The sequence below is a fragment of the Malus sylvestris genome, chromosome 5, assembly GCF_916048215.2.
Source record: "Malus sylvestris chromosome 5, drMalSylv7.2, whole genome shotgun sequence".
Taxonomy (NCBI): Eukaryota; Viridiplantae; Streptophyta; class Magnoliopsida; order Rosales; family Rosaceae; genus Malus; species Malus sylvestris.
In genome coordinates this window covers 41,023,599-41,042,367 of record NC_062264.1, presented here as the reverse complement: position 1 = coordinate 41,042,367, position 18,769 = coordinate 41,023,599, and the positions used below count along the sequence as shown (strand labels likewise).

General features: G+C 39.5%; 1 protein-coding gene and 2 pseudogenes across 1 annotated transcript; 2 read left to right on the top strand and 1 right to left on the bottom strand.

Moving 5' to 3' along the window:
* The window catches only part of LOC126621724 (transcription factor bHLH144-like), a 50,242-nt pseudogene extending 36,826 nt beyond the window's left edge, over positions 1-13,416 (top strand).
* LOC126621718 (beta-xylosidase/alpha-L-arabinofuranosidase 1-like) lies at positions 1,794-8,464 on the bottom strand (annotated as a pseudogene).
* A 3,259-nt stretch (positions 13,417-16,675) lies between the features above and the next one.
* LOC126621720 (zingipain-2-like) lies at positions 16,676-18,057 on the top strand. Its single transcript, XM_050290283.1, has 2 exons — positions 16,676-17,198; positions 17,326-18,057. The coding sequence occupies exons 1-2, from the start codon at positions 16,760-16,762 to the stop codon at positions 17,910-17,912; spliced, it is 1,026 nt and encodes a 341-aa protein (XP_050146240.1). The 5' UTR covers positions 16,676-16,759; the 3' UTR covers positions 17,913-18,057.
* Positions 18,058-18,769: the final 712 nt, after the last annotated feature.

Here is an 18,769-nt window from a genome sequence, read left to right as displayed (position 1 = left end):
GTGAAACTTTACTGCATGGAAAGTTACAGTAAGTTTGGAGCAGGTGCAAGCTTCTTTGGTGTGGAATGATACAAAAATGAGACCATGGATGATGGTGGGCACAAGACTGCTTAAGTTATTAAAGGTTGGAATCGTGGAAGAAAATTGGAAAGAGGATCTGAGAGAGACAGCAGGTTCAGATCCGGTTCCGGAGGCAAGGGTCCACAGTGCTACGAGTGCAAGGCCGGGTTGTAGCAAGTTTGTGGCGGAAGACTTTGAGTATGTCCTCTAGGTACTCGAAGCAACACTTCTCCTGGTGATGTTTAGTCTCAAGTGTTGCAGGGGTTTTGCAGCAGGTGGAGCTATAGGATTCACAGGTGATCAGATGGTCCTGAGGTAGGAGGAAGTGTGGGAATTTTGTCTGGCTCGATAGGTTGTTGCTGGAAACGGGCGCGCTGACGAGTTCCAGGTTGCAGACAATGAAGAGGAGGAAAACCTGTAGGAGGAGACGAAGATGTGTCGAGATCCTGTCTGAAGCTAAATTGTGATTTTTAGCTTGCAGCAGCTGCACATGCATTGGCAGTGACTGAATCGGAACAAGGCCAATGAGGTGGATTCAGAGTGTGCATGCTGGTACGTAAGGCCAATGGACTTTGGTGATGGGTGCAAGGATTTTTGCATAGTGTATTCGCCAAGGTGGAGATTGTTGTGTTTAGCTCATACATTTGTGAGTAATTATGAGTCATGTGTTAACAACAATAAAGTGACCTGTGTTTGCTTTCGGTGGAAATATCACATGGTGTGGGTTGCATGAAAGTTGCAGACAAAGTAAAAGCAAAAGTTTAGTGGACATCATCATGAGTAAAAATATAATGATGATGCTTGCTTTTGCTTTAATGATGATATTTGTCTTTTGCTTTAATGATGATGCAAGACACAATGATGATGGCTTGGCCTTAATGATGATGCCTTTGCCTTATATTGAGAGTGTTTGTCGAGGGAGAGTGAGGGCATCATAGAGCATCCAAAGGGGGAGCATTCGGCTCTCCCATGGGAAAGCATGGGCATGGGTGAGAGAAAATCAAGAGAGTTAGAGTGAAAAATATTCTAATGAAATAACTCTTGGGGTAGAGTGAGACTCTTGGGAAAATTCTATGAGTGGGTGTACAAGGGATTTGGGAATGGGTTATGTCGATTTAACTCATGTGTGCTTGTACTGTTATTCTCATAGTGAAGAGCAATATCTCTCCGGGGACGTAGGCAGGTTTTTGCCGAACCTCGTAAATTTCTCGGTGTCTTTATTTCTTGTATTTTATTCTGTTCAACTGAGTGTGATTTTGGTGAGGTTGTAATCTGAATCTCGTTTCCGCACTAATGAACGGGCCAAGGCACAACAAATATGATATGGAAATCTTCACTGAATCTCGCCCAAAATTTTATCATGTAATTTTCAAAAGAAAATCTTTGAATGCCGAGGAAATAGCTGGGAAATTGAAAAAAACTATGAAACGTTCGATGCCAGGAAACAGGAGTAAAACAACTAGCAGTTGGATAAGACCATATAAATTACCAAATTCTTTGGCTCTGCTAAGGTGGGTTTGGAGAGTTGTTTAGACATCGTGTAGCGCCAATAGATGATCAAATAGACATGTAGTAGATGAAAATTAGAAATCAACTGGCTACCGTTTACAACCTGATCTGATCTGAAGAGGGGAAGGAGGTGCATCAGCAGCTAGCCTTCTAATTATTCTACTAAATAATTATTTACTCACAATAAGCCTAATACCCCATTGGGAGTTCATTTACAATAAAATTCACTCTTTAATGTTGACTTGAATAGGGAAGGAGACGACGTCATCGCCAATCGGAATTGTGTGTCTGCCTGATGTTAGAAGATTGTAAGCATTGTAGTTGACAAGTCCCAAGCTCTTGCAGGCATTGAACACAAAGTTAACAGTTTTGCTTTTTCCGGCTTTCACAAAAACCCTTATAAACCCAATCACTTGTTTGGCATGCGTAGCGGCGATGCCATTTGGTGGTTTTGAGTAAACGATGATGACTTCACTTCCATCCCTCTTACCCACATTTTTAACTTCAACCCCGAACCAAAATTCATGGTTGCATTGCAAGTCGTCAATAAGGACTGCAGGGCAAGGTGGCTTGTATTCATGATGCTTGTACTCTATGTCGCGGCAGTGTTGGGACTTTCTTAAGTTTATATCCAGAGATCTCTTTGCAGATCGCAGAGTGTAGTTGAACTGGGTGTAGCTAAGGCCGTATCCAAATGGGTAAACTGTGGAGCCATTGTAGAATTTGTATGTACGACCGGGGTAGCCTAGACTATCAATTGTTCTCAATTTCCTGGATGTCATGGGTAGCATATCCACGTAACCAGCTTCATACCATGTAAAAGGCAATCTTCCTCCTGTAACATAGTAAGCATATACATTAGATGTTTGGTGATCAAGTTAAAAGCTAAGAAATACATTTAGGAAAAAAACTACGCTAAATGATGCAACATTATCATCAACTAATGTGGACTAAAAATGTGATTCTTTTAGCTTTATGTGTACTTACCAGGATTGTAATGTCCGAAAGCAACATCTGCAATGGTACCCAGCCCACAATATTGCATTGATGTTATCATTTTGTTTGGCAAAACTGATACCAACACCACCAGCTGACATGATTACAAGAATCACTGGACCCTTGGAGACTTGAGCAACTTGATTGATAAACTGGGTTTGGTAGCCAGGAAGAAGCAGATCCACCCTATCCAAGCTCTCTGCCTCAACTGATAAGTCCAACCCAGCAAAAATTATGGTTGCATCTGCGTGCTTTGCGGCCCTCATGGCAGGGAATATCAGACTATCATTTGCACATGCAACTCCATCACATCCCATTTCATACTTGACTTCTCCATAGGATGAAAATGCATCGAGAGGTGAAGTGAATTGGCAAGGAATACCTGAACACAAAATCGGAATTGTATGTTTAATTGATGAGTATATTATGTTTGACATGTCGAACTTAATTCAAAGAGCATTTTTAGATTCAATACCTGCATAGTTTCCAATCATTGCTGCAGTAGCATTGGCATGAGGCCCGACGATGGCTAGTTTTTTTATTTTCTTCGATTTCAACGGCAAAGTTTCATTGACATTTTTCAATAAAACGATTCCTTCCCTTGCTGCTTCTGTTGCTAATTCAATATGTTGTTTGGAGCACACATCCTTCTTGCCAAGAGACTTAAAAGTGGGATTCCCATCGAAGAAACCTAGCCTCATAAGCACCACATAAAGGTTCTTGAGTGATCGGTCGATTTCTACCTCCTTCACCTTCCCTTGCCTCACCGAACTTTGAGTGAAGTTTGGGTAGTAGTCTCCACAGTCCAAATCCATCCCTAAAGTAATTAACATGGAACTTAATTAATCAAACCTAGTAATTAAGTACGGAAAAGCAAGAACATAAGTATACTTGAATTTCACAACTTAATTTTCATTGTATTGCATAAAGGAAAAATATATACAAGATACAACCCTTGTTCTACAAGGTAACAATAAAGGACTCACAAATCCTTCCTACTAAAGGATTCCTAATATTTACAATATATTTATATGCTCTTTTTACAAAACCCCTCACGCCAACACTCCCCCTCAAGTTGGAGCATAGATATCACACATGCCCAACTTGACAAGTGAGTCACCAAACAACCTACTACACACGGCACGAGTGAGGATATCTGCGAGTTTCTCTTTTGAGTTCACAAACGGTATTAACACAATTTTCTTCTCAAGCTTTTCCTTAATAAAGTGACGGTCAACCTCCACATGCTTTGTTATGTCATGTTGTATTGAGTTCTCTGCAATCTCCTGTGTGGACTTATTATCACAATACAAGCTTATTGCCTCCTTTCCTTTGAAACCTAGACCACCAAGTAACTTACGTAACCAAAGAACTTCACATATCCCATGTGCCATACCGCTGAATTCGGCCTCAGCTGAAGACCTTGACACCACATTTTGCTTTTTACTTCTCCAAGTAACTAGATTTCCACCAACAAACGTAAAGTATCCAGAAGGAGAGCACCTATCAGTCATATCACCTGCCCAATCAACGTCAGTAAATCCCTCAACCCTTATATAACTTGAATTTTTATACAAAATTCCTTTTCCTGGAGCCGACTTCAAATAAGCCAAAATTCGCATAACAGCTACCATATCATCCACACTCGGCGGGTGCATAAACTGACTCACCACACTTACTGCATAGGCTATATTCGGACGAGTATGAGCTAAATAAATTAGTCTTCCTACCAGTCTCTGATATCTGCCTTTATCCACCGGTTCTTAATCCAGATAAATTCCCAGGTAATGTTTCTCCACAATAGGAGTATCCACTGGTTTACACCCAAGCATACCTGTTTCCCTTAATAAATCTAGAACATATTTTCATTGAGACAAGAAAATACCTCTGGACGAACGAGCAACTTCAACACCAAGGAAATACTTTAAGTCACCCAAATTTTTCATCTCAAACTTGGCAGAAAGGTTCTTCTCCAGCTTGATAATTTCATTTGAATCATCACCTGTTATTATCATATCATCTACATAAATAATCAAGGCTGTTACTTTACTGTTCCTCCGCTTCACAAATAAAGTATGATTAGAATGACTCTGAAAATACCCATTCTTTCTCATGGCCTGAGTGAACCTCCTAAACCATGCACGTGGTGATTGTTTAAGCCCATAAAGGGACTTCCGCAGTCGGCACACTCCCATTTTTCCTCCGTTGCCATACCTTGGAGGAAAATCCATATACACTTCTTCTTCCAGATGTCCATGAAGAAATGCATTTTTTACATCAAACTATTTCAGTGGCCAATTCAAATTTGCAGCTAGTGAGATAAGGACTCGTACCGTATTCATCTTAGCCACGGGAGAGAAAGTTTCCTGATAATCAACTCTGTATGTTTGAGTATACCCTTTCGCCACCAACCTTGCTTTATACCTGTCGAGTGATCCATCAGCCTTGTATTTAACTGTAAAAACCCATTGGCACCCAACTGGCTTTTTTCCTTTTGGCAACTCAACTACTTCCTATGTATTATTTTTCTGCAATGCCCTCATCTCTTCATCCATTGCTTCGGTCCATTCTCGACTATTCAAAGCGTCTTCTACTCGAGTTAGTACTTGAATTGAATCCACATTATTCACCCAAGCTTGGTGTTTAGATGAAAGGTTTTTACAGGACACATAATTGGTTATGAGATACTTCACTTTTCCCTCCAGAAAGAACCTGTCATGAGGTACACCACGATTTTACCTTGGTGGCAATTTATATGTACTTATAACATCATTAGTTACATGAGTATCACTAGTGCTTACCTCAGGGATATCCAGAGAAGATGTATTGGACAACAACACTGTTGAGCTAGAGAGAGGAGAAGAAGCTGATTCGGCAACAACTGGCTGACCATCAGTACAAACCTCTTCGGCAACACCAACACACTTGATGGGCAGCCTATTCTTCGGTGAAAAGATGCTGACCACTCACAACAGGCTCTTAAAACAGGAAGAGACCGAGCATCAACTACATCACTTGGCACGGCACCATGCACTCCCCCTAAAAACGTTACCTCTTGTACATCCAACCATTCAAAAACACTATCAAGATCACAACTAGAACTCTCCCCTTTGTGATCAAAGGGTGGTGATACGGGAGTATAAAAATATTCTGACTCAGAGAAAGTCACATCCATGTGGCGAGTTGCAGGATGGTAACACTTGTAACCTTTCTGGTGGGATGCAAAACCCACAAAGACACACCGAAGAGCACAAGGATCCAATTTACTACGATGAATCTTGTGAATATGAACATAAGCAACGCATCCCAACACTCGAGGAGTGAGAGTACTGGTAGAAACAACCGGAACATGTTCTGTCAACACTTGGAGTGGAGTACGAAATTTTACAACCCGGGATGGCATGCGATTTATAACATACACGGCATAGGTGATGGCATCTAGCAAAAAACTTTTGGGCACGGACCCACCAATAAGCAATGCATGAGCAATTTCCAAAAATATGACGGTTTTTTCTCTCAGCTACCCCATTCTGTTGTGGGGTATATAAACACGTTGTCTCATGAAGAATTCCTTGATCAAGGAAAAAAGTAGACAGCTCATAGTTAACATATTCTCCCCCATTATCAGTACGAAGAACCTTAATAACGGAAGACTATTGTGTAGCCATCATCTGAGAGAAATACCGAATAATCATACTAACATCACTTTTATGTTTCAACAGATAAACCCACGTCATACGAGTACAATCATTAACAAATGTAATAAACCATTTGATTCTCGAAGTAGTACTAATAGGGGAAGGCCTCCACACATCAGAGTGTACTAGTGTATATGGAGAAGATCTTATATTCATACTTGGAGTGAATGAAGCACGATGACTTTTGGCTAAAATACATACTTCACATTTCAATTCTGAGTCTTCAATACCATTGAACAAATCAGGTAATATATGTTTCAAATAACCAAACGATGCATGCCCCAAACGACGATGCAATAACAATACCTTCTGTAAACTACTATTACGTGATGCATGAACCAAATTAGCTCTTCCAGGAACCACATCATCCATATAATATAGCCCATTTCTCTTAGTGCCACGCCCAATCATCTCCTTTGTCTGAATATCCTGAAGCAAGCAAAATGAATGATACATTAATACAACACAATCCAATTGTTCAGTGACTTGAGGTACCGACAATAAGTGATGAGACAATGACGGAACCAATAAACAATTATGTAAGGGAAGAGAAGGTGTAAGAGACACTGTTCCCGCTCCAACAATAGTAGTAGTAGAACCATTGGCGGTTGCCACACACTTTCTATGAGGATGTGTCATAGATTGAAACAAGGTTTTATCATACGTCATATGATCTGTTGCACCAGAATCCAAAATCCAACCTGCATTCGTCATTGTAATAACTCACGAGACAGTAATACAAGACAATCACAACACCACACCAATTACGGAACCACATGCTGAATCAATCAATTACTCGAGAACAGGAACAAAGGCATGATACTCGAGAACAATTCAAGTGCAACACGACACAAGAATTGTAGTTATACTCACTGCAACAAACTGGACAGCAAGCAGCAAAAAATTGTCATATCATCAGTAAAAAACTCCTTGTTAAAGCCAATCACATACGACAATTTTGATTACAGCCGCACTGAAGACAGCAGTAAAACACGTCAGATAGCCCTCTTACAAACTTGAAGTTACTGCAGCAGATACAAATACTATTGCCTAAGCCAAATTGTATACGGCACAACAACACAGAACACAACAGCTACACACAAGGGTTTGGCTTGCTGCAAAGATGCAGCGACAACCCAGAAACGTTGCTGCTTTCCTCTTTGTGATACACGGGTATGGTGGGAATTTTTCTAGGGTACGGTAGGCTCTTATGCCAACTTGAATTTTACGGTTTAATTTTCTTTGTATTGCATAAAGGAAAAATATATACAAGATACAACCCTTATTTTACAAGGAAACAACAAAGGACTCACAAATCCTTCCTAATAAAGGATTCCTAATATTTACAATATATTTATATGCCCTTTTTACAAAACCCTCACGCCAACAAGCATTTCCCAAACAAAAACGGTTCAGTAAGTAAATTTTGCAAGGAGTACTGGCCTGCTTTCAAAGCTTGTGCAGCAGCATCCTCATTGGTGTCGCTGAGCCATTTGTGTTGGTCCACCATAACTTCAAGAGAGTCACAATTCGCGACTATATATCTGCAAGACAAAAGAATAAAATAAAAAATTATTCGTATCCGTGAAAACTTTAGGAGAAGTTTTTTTAAAAGTGATTAGCATACGTACCCGTGAAGAACCCACTCTCCTCTAATGGTATGTGTCAAGAGTTTCGGATCAGCACAAGTAGGGATGCCATTAACACGGTTATAAGAGCACATTACACTGCTTACATCACCATCCTTAATACACATCTTGAATGGTTTTAGGAAAGTTTCCGCCATATCTTACTCCGTCACCTTTTCATAACAAAAAGGAAATAAGAATATGCTAGGAAACACATTTTGTATCACTTTAATTAGTTGATTATACGTGATTTATTATCTAACATTATAGACTTACCCTGGCATCAAAATGGTAATGATCAACACCGAGCCAGTTGTCTACATCGTAGGCGGCATAATGTTTGCAGCATGAGGAAACTTTGAGAGGTCTAGAGTTCAAATCTGTAGCATTCTCTGTGCCCTCAACATCCTGCAAGCCTCTGACGTAGTTAGAGGCATAAACGCCAACAACATAAGGGTCTTCACCGGGTGTTTCCGTGGCTCTTCCCCACCTCGGATCCCTCACTACATTAACGTTGGGACTCCAATATGTCAACCCGGCTCTTCCTAGATTGTACATGGCTCTTGCTTCTGTTGAAACAACCTAAAATAGTCGTGAAGAAAAAAAATTTATTTAGTACAAGATAAAATTATATAAATTAATATATTTATACAATTCAAGCAAACGAAAAGTATAGCTTTGAGCATTTTTTTTTATTAATAAAAAGTAATTTCCATAGCTTTGTCTAGTGTTGTCATCTTTTCCAACCAAAAACATTGACAAAAATGTAGTGATACAACGTACACCTGACCAATTTGCTTCCACAAAGACTGGTTGAACGCTGCGGTGGTAAGAATAACAGTGGGGAAGGTTGTTGCACCCGGAATAAGATCATCGAAATAAGTCCCGGGACCAACATTTGACACACCGTGGAGTGCCTCAGACCACCTCATACTTTGGCAACCCCAACCTTGGAACCCCCTTTGCATTGTTTAAGTAATTTTTAATTCTGCTGATTGTCTGTTTTGTGAGTGTTTCTGTGTTATTAGCTTCTGTTTATGTTGCTAGGAAACTGCTCAAATTAATAAATTATTTTAATTTGATTTTTGTGTTGTCATTTGATAATGAGCTTTTTCTTTGTTCGACTAATGAAATAATCTTCATTTTTTTTTTTGAAATTTTGATTCGTTAGACTAATTGGGTTTTCTTTCTGTGTTAATTGTGCCAAGTGTCGGATAATGTTTGATTAGCTCTGGGATTTTGTTTCCATTTAGTTTTTCCTGTGGAAGAGTGAGAGCATTTACTATTGATTTGGAATTGAAGAAGTAAATTCAAGATGCCGTGGACGTCTTCTTTTGTGAATTACAGCAGGAACTGCGTCCGCTTGGTGGTGTTCTTCCGTGTCATACTGTAAATTGCTTCACTTTGGTGAGATTACAGTTTATTTTGCTTTGTTAGTTCTCCGTCGTCAATTTGGCTTATAAGGTTATAAAAATTTGTTTGAAAATTTAAACTTGTAAAGGATTAATGTAACCGATTGATTGCCGTATGTGCTTCTATAAATTTTTGTCATCGTGGAACAAAAACGTCAGTACGATGAACTGAAGTTTTTTCCTTTGTGCATTTCGTTCTTGGAACAAGTTGATGTTTTCGTACTCTTTATCAAGTGTGGCATTGATGATGTATTTCGGTTTCGCACTGCTCTTTTGGTCTCATTCAAACAATGCTGCTTTGTGGATTAACTGTTGCAGGTAAAACTCGGTTTTCGAAGAATCCTTTTATTTGGTGATTTTTGGGGGTGGTTGGAAGAGTGAGAATGAACATTGGGGTAAACGTAAAGAAATATCGAGCTGTTAAGGAAGTCGGGAAGATTTTAATGAGTGTTGGGGTCATTGCCTACGTCCACCAGACGCAAGTTTGTCAGGTACATCTGATATTCATATTTCTCTGTCGTTGTTCGTCTTCTTTCAGCTTCGATTGATTGCAATAAAATGTTCAGTTGAATTCACTTACATTAAAAATGAAAGAAGATTGTCATTGCGGTTTCGTGTGGACTTCCATAGTTGTTGGCATTCTTTACAAAATTTGTATTGAACTTTTATTCCCCCTAGCAGTGTTGTCTTTACCAGGGCTTATGTATTGATATGCATTCAAATGATTGCTCTTGACGTACATGCTTGATTGTACCACTATGAAGATATTAAAACTAATTTGATATCACAGGCTGAATATTTCCGTCAGCTGCTTAAACCTGTTACGTAGTATTTAATCAGAAGCCCTCTTGACACGTCCCGATCCTAATATTCCCCGAATACTAGGATAGGCACGTGCTGACCAACACCCGACGGTGATGAAAGCCATTTATTGAGTGCAAATGCTGAAAACAAAGGATAGATAAGACTTATAAATATAAAAGAATAAAGAATAACCATTTAAGGAACGTGTTCAGAGCATACAACTAACTAGAACACTAAAATGAATAATGTAAAATTTAATGAAACAAAGGATGGATCCTACACCGAGAGGACTCAAAGATACTAATGCGGAAGTGCCTTGACGTCAGGATTGTATGCCTCGATTCTAAGTCCTAAAGGGGACGCAAAACAAACATGAGTGGACCAAGTTGATATATATATAGTAAAACAGTTATCAACGTACTAACCCCCAGGTTTTATAAAAACACATATAATGATAAACATAGGTTTTCCGAAACCTAGCAGGTCATGCACTGCCTCAAATTATAACTTTTAAATATAATAATCACTAGTGAAGTGTCCTATAACCCCCATATCCCATGCCAGCTCCCCGTCTCTGAACAGACAGTTAGAGGAAAATACACTTCAGGGCCCATGCCGGCTCCTCATCACTGTGCTAAATAGCAAGAGGAAACACACTCTAGGCCCTATGCCAACACCAAACCGTCGCCCGAGACGGACCAGAATCTATCCCTACGTCCCGTAGCGGAAATGACCACTAGGTAAATAAAAAACCATTGAACATATATATATTGAAAAGCAACTTCATATTATAAAGTCATCCATCATCCATTCTATAAAGAGGTGTTCGAAACATGTTATAAATATCATATCGTCATCCATCGGATATTCTATAAGAACATGGGTTATAGGAAAAATAGTAATAATTCAAACTAGCCTCAATAAGCATATTATCTCAAAGCGCCTCATAGAACATAATTGTTAAATCATGCTTTTTCATGTATGCATTTGTATTATTAAAACATGCATTTTAGAAGGGGTCCACTCACATATACTTAGCCACCGAAGAGCCACGCAACTAGCAACCACGAAAACGTCACAAATATTGCCCCTAAGCACATAAAGGGTCCAATTAATAAAACCTTATTATAACAATTGAATTTGGTAAAACAGACGTCGGAAACGGATTCATGACGTCGAATTACCCTAAGAAGAGTTCCAGATAATTTCGTAAACGTCAATAGAATATTCCAAAGAATATTCCCTAACGGAATATTCTCTGATGGAATATTCCCTAATGGAATATTCCACAAAAAGTTTTGAGTCGGCTAGGGATTAGGATTGGAAGGGTTAAAGGGTTTAGGCTTAGATTTTTAGGTGGGTTAGGTTTAGGTTTTTAAATTAAAAGGGTTTAGGACTTTAACATATAAGGCCCAATGGCCTTTAAAACCAAAAATAAATAAAACAGAAAATAAAAAGGGTTGGAGGATTCTAGGCCCAAAGGCCTAAACAAAATAAAAAGAGAAATGGGTTGGGTTGGGTTCGGCAGGAAAGGCCCAAAAGGCCTATGCTTGATGGGTCGCCGGATCCAAGGAAGAAAAAGGCCGGAATTCGGCCGGAAATTTGAACAAAATTTAAACCCTCATAACTTTGTCAATACTCAACAAAATCAAGTGATTCAAAAACAAAAGTTGTATTTCTCGACGAGAGGAAGAGAATGGTACCTCACACGACATCTAACTCACCGTGGATTGGCCGGAAAACCCCTCGAAATAGGTGGAGGTAGCCGAAAACTGGGTAAGATTCAAATGGATATAACTTCTTCAATACTCAAGGAAATTGGGTGAAACAAAAATAAAAGTTGTAGTATGCAGCGAGACAAAGAGATTAATATCTTGCATGCCTAAAATTTGGAAAAGCTACTCCGAGCTATTTTCTGCGATTCAAACGTATACACAACTTAAAACAAGCTTCGATATAACCCTAAAACACAACCCAAGGGCTTCTAGAAGCTTACCAATGTCGGAACGATCGACGGAGAATATGATGAACAGTATCGGCCGAGAGGAAGAGAAGGGTTTGGGGTGTTCTTTCTTCGATTCTAAGCTCACTAGGGTGCTAATGGAGATGTTGATGTTGTTGTGGTGCTGTTTGTTGGTAAGAAAAGCCCTCGGAGGGGCTGAGATAGAGAGAGCCGAGAGAGAGTGATAAGGGAGAGTGAGGGAGAAGAGAGAAAGAGGAAGACTTTCCAGAAGAAGAAGAAGAAAAAAAATAAAAGAAAGGGAAAGAAAACCGGGGGACACAGCAGGGGTGGGCCCCTTGGGCACATCATTTAAGATTCAAAAACAATTTTAAATGCAAGATAAACTCAAACTTAATGAAGATACAATTTAAATTAAGGGTGGGTGTAACACTTCTGGACTCTGGGATTTGGGACAAACTTTCACTCTGGCAGTATTCATACATAAGAAGGCAGTTGTAGTTACTGTGATTGCTTTTGGTTGGGAATAGGTGGCTCTCGTGACCAGAATGGAAATAACTTGATTTGCAAACAGTTCTCGTATTATTTTTGTGAACCTTCATCCAGTTACAAGTCAAAGAATCTCACACTTCTGTTGAAACTCCGTCTGCTAAGCCTTAGTTAGAATTTCTGATGCAGAGTGACCAGCAGTTTGACCCCAACAAGGCAGCTCCGCCCTTTGCAAATCAAGTGGGTAATAATTACATGCACATTCCAGTTGCTTCTCCGTATGGGGCAGTTTTACCTAATGAGGCAAATCACTTTAAACCTTTCCATGGTGTTGAATTTCAAACCTCTAGCATCTGCCCAAAGAATTTCATTATCTTCGACCAGAATGATCATCGAAGTCAGATTATGTTCAATCCCGAAATTGCCCACAAAATTACTGGTCCTGCGTTTAACCTCTGTACAGCTTACATCCAAGACAATCTGGGATTGAACGAGGGAAATAATGACAATAGAGAAGCATCGTCTACTCTGAAGGAGGATTCCGATGATATTGATGCATTGTTGAGCTTGGTGAGGAAGAGCTGGAAGATTATGATGAGGAAGAGGTCAGTACAGCACGAACTCATGGAAATTATGGGAACTCATTCTCTGATTCTTGCTCCAGTTATGGTTTGAAAACGAAGAAGGAAAGGCTGCGTTCTTCACTTGAAAAGTCTTCTGGCGTAGCAGCAGCAGCTGCAACAGTGAAAGGAAACGCCAGAAACAAACGTATTCCTTCTGATCCGTAGAAATTTGCGGGATTGAAAAGATGTGTTCCTTTTAATTCAACTTCTATTTTCAAGCGGTATTAAATTTCTGCATTTCTTCCTAAAACGTACTTTCAATATATTTAGTAATCCAATCCAATCTAGTTCCAGGCACCAAACGAAACCATAACGATCCGTTTAATCCTGTCACATGATTCAGAGACACGTCACTGTTTTATCTCCTTTCCATACCTCTCACATTCATCCGTTGGAAATCCAGGAACGCGAACATGATGGCCATGCATGCATCCATGGTGAATTCTTGCGTCTCCCCTCACAACCAATCCGCAGACATGTTTGTGGCACACTTGTATTTGGTGCTGGATTCGGTTAAAAGCTGCAGATGATCACTGGTTGCTTTATGTGAGCATGACTTGCACAAATCTGTCACTATCTTTTTGTTTTTTTTTTTTTTTTTTTTTAATTTCGTTATACACTCCAATTTGGATGCTTTTTTTATTAGCTTTTTGAGGGGCTGGAAATAGTGGGAACATGGATGGATGGAGGTATTGCCTCCTCCCAAGTCCCATCCCTGTACATATTTCTTAGGTTCCAATAAGATGTGAGGATAGTGGCACACCACTGAAAACCTCTTTTCCCCACTTACCCCAATATTTCTTGCTTGGTAGTTTTTGTGCCTTTTTGGTCTCCCTCTTTGCGATCAATTTTGGTCAAGTTGGGACTAACCTATCCATGATCCCTCCCAGTTCTCTTTGTTTTCTGATGGCTTTTTGCCCACCCATATATCTACTCTATTTCCTTGTGCATATTTTGGAAACAAAGAATAAGAAATTTACTTAATTTTGTGTTCATGTTTCCTTGGATCTTACGTTTGGATAGAAATCATTCTCAGTTGGCTATAATCATGGGAACTATTTACTTCTTAGTTGTACCACAAAGTTTTTTCTTTGGTTATACTGAAAGAAACCGATTTCTTTTAACCCACCTTAATCGTAACTTATTTATCTGCTTTTTCACTATTTGAACTAACCTCAAGGCTTTTACATAGTCTTTTTTCAACCTGCATCGTTGTCAAGCTTAATTTGGAATAATCTTAAGATTATTCCTCATGGTAGAAATTGATTCTTGCATATATATATATGTGTGTGTGTGCGCTCATGTGTAAGTAATATAAAAACAGAGATGCTATTGACGCTCTAAAAATGTCGTAGAAAGAAGTAGGATACATAAGAGGCAAAACAATCTTCTTACTTCTACATCAAAATAAAAGAACAACCATTCTATTAGTATGCCATCACCTTGTGCATGTGCACCATGAGCATGGCAAACATTTTCATTAAACATTTCTATTCCATTTGCAGTGTCAGAAGTATGATCTTCTGTATCCCCTGATTTCTTTTGCTATTTCTAGTTCTTTTTCGCAACATGTGCAAAAAAATTGTAAAATGCCACAACATTTAAATACTATGCATAAATTTTTTTTTTTTAGAAAGAGTATAAAACTAACCTGTCATGGTAGCTATTAATCACTCCCAAAAGAAGATGCTCAAAATCTGGACAACAGGACCTATCCAAAGTAACAGAAGAAAAAACTGATGGAAAATATGCATAAATTTGCTTCAATAAAATCAAATCTAAACAAATGTGTAAATTGAAACTCTGATTTCAATCCACCAAAATTTTCAAATTGCTTACCTTGATTACAGAGGACTTCGAAAGACAACAGTGTTCGAGTCCGAAAACAAAATTAAATAAAATAAATTACTGTAAATTAACATGAATTAAAAAAAAAAGATATTTTATCTGATGAAAGCTCAAATTTCCTTGTGAGCCCTGTCTATCCCAATTTTTTTCCGCATATCTAGCGTCATTTAATAGTGCTCTGGCTATAGAGACAGAGGCATTCTTATGTCAAACAATCAGTCCACACAAATCAATGCTTACACAGATGCAGACTGGGTAGGTAGTACAATTGATAGAAAATCTACCACTAGATATTGCACTTTCGTTGGGGGAAACCTTGTGACATGGAAGAGTGAGAAGCAAACTGTTATAGCACGATCTAGTGCTGAAGCGGAGTATCGAAAAATGGTAGCCATTGCATGCGAACCGATTTGGCTTAAAGGGTTGGTTTCAGATTTAGGGTTCTCACATCAAGCCCCCATGTCTCTAATGTGTGATAACCAGCTGCCATGTACATTGCAGCTAATCTTGTTTTTCATGAAAGAACCAAGCACATTGAGGTGGACTGCCATTTCATCCAAGCTCAAGTTCAAACACAAGTCATTCAGACTCAATTCACTCGAAGCCATGATCAATTGACTGACTTATTCACTAAGGCTTTACCCTCTTCTCAGTTACACAGGCTTTTGAGCATGCTTGGCTCGACTACACTTCACGATCTAGCTTGAGAGGGAGTGTTGGAACCAGTCACACTAAACCCTAGCAACAGCAACCCTAGCATGTCGTCTCATTTCAAGTCTATAAGTAATCATGGATACATAAGTCAACCGCCAATTTTCCAACTCCTTGATTTAAGGCTCTTAACTTGTTGATTACTTCTTAGTCTTGGATTTGATGTAAATCACCTCAAATTAAGGAAAAGCTTGTATCCTAGGTTTAACCGGTCTCTAGGGTTCCATGTAAAGATGGTTGCTTGTAACCATCAGTTCCTCTCGCCTATACATACTGCATTGTACATTCAAAATTACTTATGAAATAGAAAACACTTTGAAACCAAAATTCTACAGCACGTTTTATCAATTAGTTTAGCATAAAATAATTTAGAAGATCTGCAAACCTCAAGAAAATTAGTTTTGAAAAAGGAACCTTAATGACAACTAGTTTGGCAACTCTGAGTTGGAGGGCAACTGCATTGGCTTACCAATTTTGGTACTTGAACTTCAAAAATAAGCATCAAAGACTGCAGTCCTTAACACAGTACGGTATGTACGCAGTTAAGGACTGCAGACTGTAAAACTTGCAGTCATCAGCACCATTCACGGCAGCTAAAAGCCAAAGGGCAGAGACTCCGGCAAATAGAAAAGGACCTGTAGTCATCAGGTCAATAGACAACCCTTGATTCATCGGTTGACTGAGTCATTCGAACTTCTTTGTGTGAAATCCCCGGAGAAAACAAAAGCAAGAATCGTATTTGGGCCAGACTGATTGATAAAAAAATTTATGTGGTCGTCAACTGTGAAATGTGCTTGGAAATTTCATGGCGACTAAAACCCAATGGGAAAAGACTCCAGCAAATGGGAAAAGACTCCTACGAAATTCCCATCCTAAGAGTTCCATCAAAGTGCACATACAGGAGGTTCTTCTATATAAACCCGCGATAGCATGCTTGCTTCTTCACACCAATCACAATTTTAAATCAAAGCCATTGTCGATACAGAACGCCCCTCTCATCATCAGTGGTGCTTTGTGAGCAATGGCGTTTGAAAGAAACATTTTAATTGTTGCCATACTCATCACCTTGGGGACCTTGGCATCTCAAGCCACGTCCCGCACATTGTACGAAGCTTCCATTGCTGCAAAACATGAGCAATGGATGGAAGAGTTTGGGCGCGTTTACCAGGACAGCGCAGAGAAGGAAATGCGTTTCCACATATTCAAGAACAATGTGGAATTCGTGGAGAAATTCAACAGTGAAGGGAAGAAGACATACAAGCTAAGCATCAATCAATTTTCTGATATGACCCATGAAGAATTTCTCAGACATCATACTGGATACAAGAAGCCCTCTGAATCAACCTCACCCGCAGATGCATCTTTTACGCACGAAAACCTAAGCCTGACGGATGTTCCCCCAAGCATTGACTGGAGGGAGCAAGATGCTGTTACTCCTGTAAAAGATCAAGGGGACTGTGGTAAGAGCACCAACCACCATATTAATATTGGGCCAAGCTTACTCGTACATATATATTTTTAATTACGTTCTTCATGCATTCTTTCCTACGGAAATTAATTCGTATCTGTTTGTTTGAGTACATGCAGGTTGTTGCTGGGCATTTTCTGCAGTGGCAGCAGTCGAAGGGATTACCAAAATCAAAACTGGCCAATTGATCTCACTGTCTGAGCAACAACTTGTGGACTGTGATACAAGTAACTCTGGCTGCCAAGGTGGTGACATGGCTAAAGCCTTTGCATACATTCAACAGAACGGAGGAATTGCCAGTGAAGAAAATTACCCATACCAGGGTTCGGATGGAACATGTGATACGAACCTGGCAAATGAGGCTGCTGCCAAGATAACTAATTATGCAAGGGTAACTCCCAACAGTGAAACCGATTTGCTCAAGGCTGTATCCGTGCAACCAGTCTCCGTTGCCATTGCTGCCTCACAAGCCTTTCAGCTCTATTCCGGGGGCCTGTTCACTGATGATAGTTGTGGGACAGAATTGAACCACGCTGTTACCATCATTGGGTATGGGACAACGGAAGATGGCACCCCCTATTGGTTAATCAAGAACTCATGGGCCGAAAGGTGGGGTGATAATGGTTACATGAAGATTCTTAGAAACGCCGATGCCCCAGAAGGTGTTTGTGGCCTCGCTATGCAAGCTTCCTATCCAATTATGTAATGTATTAATCAAGGGCTGAGGTGAGCTTTTTCACTTTGCCTATAGGCTATAAGTACTACCAAGAAAACCCATAGGCTGTGAAAAAATGCCTGTCTATTGTACTTGCTTAAAATATGCTCAATGAAAACAAAAGAAGAATTGCATTCGGGCGAGACTGATTGATCATAAGTTTACTGTGGTCATCAACTTGAGAAATATTCCTGGAAATTTTCAACAATGAATTTGCAGACCCCGCTTGCTTACTTAGATTAAATTCAGAAACACAGCTGCAACGGCGGCTTGATGGAAACCATGTCATATCCTGCTTACTCTTGACTGCTTAGACTAATATTTATTTATGCATATCTGTTCCCTGTTAGCTTAATTGTCTAAAAGTTAGTTTGTTGCAGTATTTTTATTTACAAAAATAGAGTGATACTAGCGAGAAATGCCCAGGCCGATGCAGCAGGAATGAAAACCATACGTTACCTTGAAATCAAAGCCTGTTGAAGAATTTTCTTCGAATAGGGAGAACCGGGACGGGATTTCCTGGAAAATTATCTAGAGATATATAACACAAAATTCATTCAATTCGGGATTTCAAACAAATAACTCTATGGACGCAAAATTGCAACCCTTTTATGTGGTACTGAAGATAGTGGGGAGCAGGGCAACACACCACAATGTCAACTAAAAAATGCAAGATTTCTGTGTTGAACTCCGTAAACTCAGCATGGTGGTTGCTGAAAGCGGTGATTTCTGCAAGGTGGGGGCACAAATTTTGGCAAATCAATCACATTAAGATAGATAAGCATCTAATAATGATTCAAAATTTGTATGCAAAAATGCTGATTGTGAAAACATACTTAACTTAGTAT

Coding starts and splice junctions, on each gene's coding strand:
- LOC126621720 (XM_050290283.1), top strand. CDS start 16,760: ATGGCGTTTGAAAGAAACATTTTAATTGTTGCCATACTCATCACCTTG. Junction 17,199..17,325: donor AAAAGATCAAGGGGACTGTG/GTAAGAGCACCA, acceptor GAGTACATGCAG/GTTGTTGCTGGGCATTTTCT.